This window comes from Strongylocentrotus purpuratus, unplaced genomic scaffold, assembly GCF_000002235.5.
Source record: "Strongylocentrotus purpuratus isolate Spur 01 unplaced genomic scaffold, Spur_5.0 spur5_scaffold_2, whole genome shotgun sequence".
NCBI lineage: Eukaryota > Metazoa > Echinodermata > Echinoidea > Camarodonta > Strongylocentrotidae > Strongylocentrotus > Strongylocentrotus purpuratus.
Window position 1 is genome coordinate 40340345 of NW_022145605.1, and position 7783 is coordinate 40348127.

At 39.1% G+C, this 7783-nt stretch overlaps 1 protein-coding gene across 1 annotated transcript; it reads right to left on the bottom strand.

Annotated features, from left to right (window-relative positions):
- Positions 1-1686: 1686 nt before the first annotated feature.
- Positions 1687-7692, bottom strand: LOC100891206. Its single transcript, XM_030992441.1, has 5 exons — positions 7570-7692; positions 5702-5902; positions 4742-4893; positions 3712-3978; positions 1687-2268 (listed from the first exon to the last, which is right to left on the bottom strand). The coding sequence occupies exons 1-5, from the start codon at positions 7669-7671 to the stop codon at positions 1932-1934; spliced, it is 1059 nt and encodes a 352-aa protein (XP_030848301.1). The 5' UTR covers positions 7672-7692; the 3' UTR covers positions 1687-1931.
- Positions 7693-7783: the final 91 nt, after the last annotated feature.

A 7783-nucleotide genomic window follows, 5' to 3' on the forward strand; every position in this document is an offset into this window, starting at 1 on the left:
AAGGAACGTTTAAAACTATTTACAGAAGGTTGATTCTTTAGATGGTTTGGAATAGTGCTCCAAAGATGAGGACCTTTGTATAAATAGTATTCTTTGAAATATTAGTTCTGACTTTTGGCAGATGGTATAGCATATTAAACGCGTATTACAATTTAAAACAAATTTTGATGTAATCGGAGATAGTAACAAGCCTCTCGAAAACACAAACATAAATATTGCAATATTCAATGATTCAATCTATTAATGTCATAAACGTTTAGGAGATTTGACTGGGAGAAGATTGGCAAGGTATGAGCATTATGTGGTGAATTAGAAAATATTCTAATATGCCTTTTTTCTGCAAAACAAATAATTTAGTAATGAAATAATCATGACTGTTTGACCAAGCAATATCACAATAATTGACATGGGAGAAAATCAATGCATAATACAACATAACTAAAATATGTCTTGGAAAATGTCTCAAACAGTAAATAATACCAACAGCTTTGGCAACACGATTGCATACGACACCAACCGTGATGTTCATCCAATGTTAAAGACAGATGTTCTTTACAAAAGTAATAAAAACATTATTAAACAACATCCAAGGACTTTGTTTTCTGTTCAAATTTCTGAGAAATGTCACAATTTTGGACACAAAGACAAATATGACAGGTATAATTACAGTGTCTCAAAAGAAAATGACTGACTTGGTGGAAGTGTCTTAACATTGCTGACCACCAGTGTATGAGACTAAATTTTGAAAGACCATGACATGTGGTCTCCGTGTCCTCTCAAAGGTCTTGGTTTGTCAAATAAGAACTTTGAATTGACAAATATCATTTACTTTTATGTTAACAAATTTATTCTGTCGGAACTCACAATTTCATAATTATAATACACATCACAGGGGTCTTTTTCATCAGCATTTTGCAAGAACAAATGTCACTCTGACCTCTTTCCATATCTCATGCATTAAAGACTGGAACAGTTTGCCTAATGATATAAAAAAAATAGTACAACTCTTTAGGTTTAGCAGGTTATCTAAAACATACCTACTTGAAAGACTGACATAATTTTTCTTTGTATCTTAATGATTTCTCATTCTCAATTGTTGTGTGTGAGTACTGTGTGTTCCATATTTTGTAGCTTAGTAATTCCACCGTTTGTATACATTCTTCTTATTCACCTTGCCATATTGTTAATGTATGTATTTTGATGACTATTGGGCCCCGCTCACAAGCTTAGCTTCTAAAGGGGTCCTAAAACCATTCATTTTATGATGTTATCAAGTTGATTTATGTTGATTAATGTACTATTATCAGTCTCTTTTTATGTAGAACATTATATCATGTCTTGTGTGGTTTTGAATAAATAAACTTGAACTTGAGATGTATGTTTCTTCTTGCCTAGCATTACGAAAAGCTCTCGTTAACACTATACCCCACCACTATAACACAGGAATCAATGTAAATCAGGTGGGGTATCTCGACCCCACTTTCGTTTCTCTCGTTAAAACTTTGAAAGAGCCTTGAGGCTCTGCGTGAGAGATTATGATATCAGATTGCAGCTGGACTCTTCATCATCTTACGTAACACTAGTGTAAACAAACTCTTACTGGGGCTCTGCCTGAAAGGAAATGAGATGTAGGAAATATATAGTTTACTTGTTTTAAGATATTTTCATGTCCAAAAAATTAAGTCACTAATAATTTTGATGAAGACCAAAATGAAAGTTCGAACGAAGCAAAATGACCCAGAATTGGTGATATAACAACAATTTTAATTGTGAAAATTAGCACTCTTTCTCCCTTCCTCTATCCCTCTCTATCACCCCGTCAAGGTCTCGGCAGGGGGATTACATTGTATAGCGCTAGTGTTTACTTTAGGCTTAGCTCTAGGAGTAGTGAAAGTCAAATGGGGGTTTCAATTTTAAACGACGAGTTTTCGTCATGGAGCATGTGCCTCCCCAGAGTGCCGGCCAAAGCAGTGAAGCGCCGAAGCCAGCGCAGTATCCGTTCCAGAAGTTAGTTCATCAAGTTTCTTGGTGAATTCTGTCACCGGTCCTTCAAAGAATTCTTTGTCTCTAATGTAACTTTGTTGTACAGCAAGAAATGCTTTGTTTAGCTCAGTGATTATCGGGTCACTTCCATTTTCTTCAGCACATGATTTTGACAATCTGATGTGATCATCGAGTGATCCTTCCTCGATTTTAATCTCCAACTCCTTAAAGATGTATTCTCCCTCAGCTTCACGATACTCCTTTTTTAATGTCTGGTAGTATAACCTGAAGAGAAGGAAAAGGAACTAATTAATATCAGTGCCACAGATAGAAAATATATAGGAACACACTTCACAAGGGATCACAAAAGAGGACCTTTGCCTGTCACCTTTTTTTACCACCGAACATATATTTTCAGGTTTTTGTACAAAGTTTATGAGGTTACAATTTTACTACCCAGTATAAAGGTTTTGCAAAGTAAATTTTTCAAGATATTCAAGGTATTCATTCTTTAAGCTACAGTCCCATATACGTCCCGGACCGTCCCGGACCATCCCGGACCCCATCCGGGGTGATCCGGGATTCGGTCCGTGTTGACACCGTGTTGGCACCGGGGTGGTCCTGGATGGTCCTGGATGGTCCTGGATGGTCCTGGGCGGTCCGGGAGTCGACCCCGGATGTTTTTGACGGTCAAAAACTGCCGGGGTGGTCCGGGACGGTCCGGGAACAATAGTTTGATCCGGGGTGATCCGTGTAGCCACCGTGCTGGGTCCGGGGTCATCCGTAGTGGCGCCGGGGCGGTCCGTGTTGATCCGTGGCAGTCCGGGAGTGAGTTATTGACCGCCCAGGACCATCGAGGACCATCCAGGACCATCCAGGACCACCCCGGTGCCAACACGGTGTCAACACGGACCGAATCCCGGATCACCCCGGATGGGGTCCGGGATGGTCCGGGACGGTCCGGGACGTATACGGGACTGTAGCTTAAAAGCATCACACTTTTTTGAACAAAACATCCCGGACCATCCCGGATCACCCCAGACCATGGTCCGGGATGGTCCGGAGTGGTCCGTGCTCGTCCGTGCTGGTCCGGCTTTATATGGGACTGGGGCTTTAGCATTTTCAACAAATGTAATATATTTTCTTGAGAGAACTCTGGTTTCCGTAATGTCAAACCTGAACCTACGTGTCTTGCAAATGAGTCATCACCGACTAATGTACCAAAGTTCCTATGAACAACTCGCACATTCAGAAGAAAAAGGACCGTTCATTTTCAAATCATGGCTGCCATTGTGATCTACATGTATGAGAAAACCAACTTAGTGACTGCAGTGTGCAGGATTATTTCTGTCAAAACATTTTTTTTTTAAAAAACATGTTTAGCATCCCCGCCTGCTTCCTTTGGGGGGCCGCCCCCTCTATTTTTTCTTTTGAGAAGAAAAACATGAAAAACACACTGCTAAAATGATATATTTCTGATTTTAAAAATAAAAAAAGTGCCGGCAGCCATCTTAAAAAAATATCCTGACTGTCAGGGAAAATGCACAAGCAGCCATTTAGAGCGGCCATTTTGGAAGAAAAAAAAAAGGGGGGCCTCCTCCTTCCTATTTTTCTAATTGGCCTAAGATATATTGCAACGATAAACTTGTATCAAAATGGATAGATTAGATCACACATTGAACACATGATTTTGAACAAAACATCCCCTTCAATATGTAATCTACTAACCTGTAAGTGTACTGCAAGTCAGGTATGATGGATCTATCGGCACTGATGAAAGTGTAGTTGTCATTGTGTAGGAGTCGAAGATCGTATTTGTGCAGTTCCAGTGCTTTTGAAGGAGTGTAACCCTTGCTGAACAAATCCAGGAACTTCTCCTTGACCTCTTGACTCACATCCCTATGCCTCAAAGCATCTGCAGCCTTGAGAGGGTGGTTATGGGTGCGCTTGAATTTGACAACCATCGGATGAGCAGGCATATGGGGATCAGAAGACCTAAAAAGACAAGTGAATTAGTAAATTATGCATATATTATGTCCCCACCGGAAGTGTAGATCTGTGGAATGGCTTTAATTTTGTTAGTAATTTCCAACAGATCCTTCTAGATAAATACAAGAAATTAATTATTAAATTTATATATTTTGTGATAATAATGAATTTTTCATCGATTTTGAATAAATTTGCATAGTTAATGAATTTCAAAATTCTGTACAGAAGTTTGGAAGATATATTTTGCTATAGTAATAATGAATTTTTCATCGATTTTGAATAAATTTGCATAATTAATGAATTTCAAAATTCTGTACGGAGTTTGGAAGCCCCCATCAAGCCCTATCAGATAAAACAAATAGAAACAAAATCCGCTCTAAAATAGAGAAAAAGCAAATTTTAACATTTTGAGCACACACGTACGGAAGACTGATTTCGGCAGAGACAGAGAGAAAGACAAAGAGAGAGAGAGCGCAAGCATGGATGTCGCAGGCTGCAGCATATGAATGTAATTGTGTTTTGTAAATTCGACAATTGACCTGAACGCACTGCATCTAATCTCTGATGCAATACCTCCAGGCCAAAATCATGCCTAATCTAGCATACCAATATAACTCTACCAAAAACACAGAAGTGTATAGATTTCATCTGGGACACCCTGTCCAAAGAAAGTAGAGATTAAAGTAGAGAAAAATAATTCTGGTACAAAAAATTTCAAACAAATCAGTACAGTTGTACCCCATGCAAAAAGGATGCAAAATTCAATTACCTGCACTTTCTCTTTTTCCCATCTGACGCTTGAAAGGTGCTGACTTTTACAACAATGCTCAGGCCTGCTGGACAATTTGTGTTCTTAGACCCCTTGCGTTGGTCAGCTGTTGTAGATCTTGGTTTCGTGTTATGTTGGCAGCGAAATTCAGTCTGAAGTGAGAATGTAAAACATGCATGAACAAATTTCAGTGTTTTTAAATTGGATCAGGGCTGAAAGAATTTAAACTTAGAACATACAAGGACAAATTTTAATGCCCTAACCTCTGGAATAGCCTTCCCAAAGACATCAAAACATAATGACATCTGACTTTTTCAAACGAAAAACCTTAACATTTCTGTTTAAGCACATTGAGCACCCTACAAAGTGGATTTGGTGCAATATAAGTTACATATATATATTATTATAAGTATCATTATTATTATTACTATAATTATTATTAGTAGTATTATTATTAGTATTATGATTAAAACTACATAAATATACTAAGAGTAAGAAATTCTGATGAAACTTAAATATTGCACAGTACCATAGTAGGCATACACGGAAAACCTTTTCTTCAATCTAATCAAACATTGTCTTCAATCTCAAAATAAATGTCACGTTTCAGTTAATGCACTTTGTAATGTATTCCCCCTCCTCTTCCCTTCTCCTTCCCTCTTTTTTTTTTCCTTTTGTATTTGTGTTCAGGTTTTCTCTGCTTTTCTTTTCCTTTTTCTCTCTTCTCAACAGGGGTTGACATTCATAAGGCTAATTGACCTTTTTGTTAACCCCACATTCCCATTAAAAAATTTTGCTCCTTCCCTTTGTATTTTTCTTGTAATCAATCTTTTATCTGTATATCATGTTTGTATGTTTTAATGTTGTTTTTTTATGGAGAATGAAATAAATGAAATGAAAAATGTCAAATGTGTGACAACAGTGGTACTGTTTAATAGTGATATGCCTACAGCTACATACCTTGTACAAAACTCTTTCAACAGAGGTAGGATAAGTTCTTTCCACTCGAAAAGTTGCTAGAGATGACTTCTGCATAGACTCCAGCCATTCTTTAGCCCCTTCTTCGGTCGAAACAGCCAATCTCAATGTTACTAGCTTTACTTCTTTCTCGACAATTTCTATATTACAAATGTGATGTTCATAGTTCTCAGGTAAGAAGTCCTGCAATAAAAGAAGTAAAAAATAAAATAAAAGTAAAGCATGATGATTAGTGCTAAGAAATAATTTTTGAAAGTAATTTCATAAGCTGATATAAACAATAGGGTTATATCCTATACTTTAGTGCGCTTCATTATTTTTGGTTCCTAACTTCAGTCAACATCTCTAAATGCAATACGTTAATTGTGTAGTATAGCCATCTGGCCGACCTCCTGGCATGCGCAGGTTTTAAAGTGACACACTGGTTACATTAAATGTCTGTGTATAAGACAAACCCTATTTTTTTTTTTCTTTTTTTTTTGTTGCCGAAAACCCACGCGGGAAAGAACTTTCATTTAACAGCGAAGTGCAGTTGAAAGGCGCCGATTTGTGCTTATGAACTTGTCACAAATAATAGTAACAATGTTGTTTTTAAAAGAATGTGTAAGATAATTAATGTAAATTAAAAACAGTAGAGGACATAGGATAGAACCTTGTGGTATGCCGTGTGTAATAGAAGAAAAATTGGAGGAATTATTATTATAAACTACATATTGAGATCTTATTTAAACATATTTGTGGCTTACACCCAGTAAATAAAATCGATTGATCGATCTGTATTGAAAAACAAGTCAGAAAAAATCTTGGAACCACCGGGACTTGAACCTGCATCTACTGCTTGCCGGGCAGCGACTAGCTACATTCATTCATCGTCCTGGTGTGGCAAAGCAGCTGTCAAATCTCAACCCATCCAAAGCTTGTGGGCCAGACGAACTTCCACCTAAACTCCTCAAGCTTGTAGCTGACGAGATTGCTCCTGCCTTAGGATTCCTTTTTCAGCAGAGCTACAACTCTGGCACTGTTCCAGCTGAATGGCAGCATGCATTGGTAACACCCATCCACAAGTCCGGTGATAAGTGTGATCCAGGAAATTACAGACCTATTTGCTTGACCTGCATCTGCAGCAAGCTAATGGAACACATAGTGCTCAGCCATATCTCGAAACATGTAGCTGCCAACAACATCCTGGTAGATGACCAACATGGATTTCGGCAGAAACTTTCCACCACCACACAACTCATCTCTGCTACCCAGGATTGGGCACACACCTTACAATGCAGAGGCCAAACAGATGTCATCTTCCTTGACTTCCAGAAAGCTTTCGACCGAGTACCTCATCGCCACTTGCAGACCAAGCTCGAGCATTATGGCATAAGAGGAGACACATTACATTGGACTATGTCGCTACTTTCCAACAGGCAGCAAGCAGTTGTTGTCAAGGGCTCCCGGTCATCTTGGATGCCTGTTACCTCTGGGGTACCACAAGGTTCAGTGATCAGACTAGCCCTCTTTTTGCTGTACATCAACGACATCACTGCAAATATCCAGTCCAAGATGCGCCTTTTTCGCCTTTTTCGCCTTTTTCTTCCTACGTCCTCTTCCTTTCTTCTTTCTCTTTGTTTTTGTTGTTGGGGGGGGGGGCGGCATTTCGACCGCCCCCCCCCCCCCCCCCCCCCCCGCCCCCTAAACTACTCCTATATTATATACCCTACTACTAGAGTCTAGTACTACTACGGTCTACGCGTACCCGCCTGCTGTTTACACGCAAGTCGCAAGTATGTGTACACACTCATTGACCAGTGCAGTGCAGTGGCTTATTCCTATCTTTGATTGCTATAATTTTAACTTACCTCTAACCAGCGTAGGCCTAGGTCTATATGTTCAGAATCCTCTGACTTTGAGTCTGAATGAGAACACAATACAATATTCGAGTGGCAATCGGAGGTCGCCATTTTGCATGTTGCACATACCGTTGCACAGCTTGTTATTGACGAGATGAGCTCTGATTGGCTGTATGCAAATGAGTTCATACTGGGGGGCGGGTCGACTGGAACTCACGTGGGG

Excerpts from the sequence above, each read along its gene's own strand:
- LOC100891206 (XM_030992441.1), bottom strand. The coding sequence starts at position 7,671 with ATGGCGACCTCCGATTGCCACTCGAATATTGTATTGTGTTCTCATTCA. Across the intron at positions 3,979-4,741 it reads GGGAAAAAGAGAAAGTGCAG|GTCTTCTGATCCCCATATGC; the intron begins GTAATTGAATTT and ends TTGTCTTTTTAG. Across the intron at positions 2,269-3,711 it reads GACTTGCAGTACACTTACAG|GTTATACTACCAGACATTAA; the intron begins GTTAGTAGATTA and ends CCTTCTCTTCAG.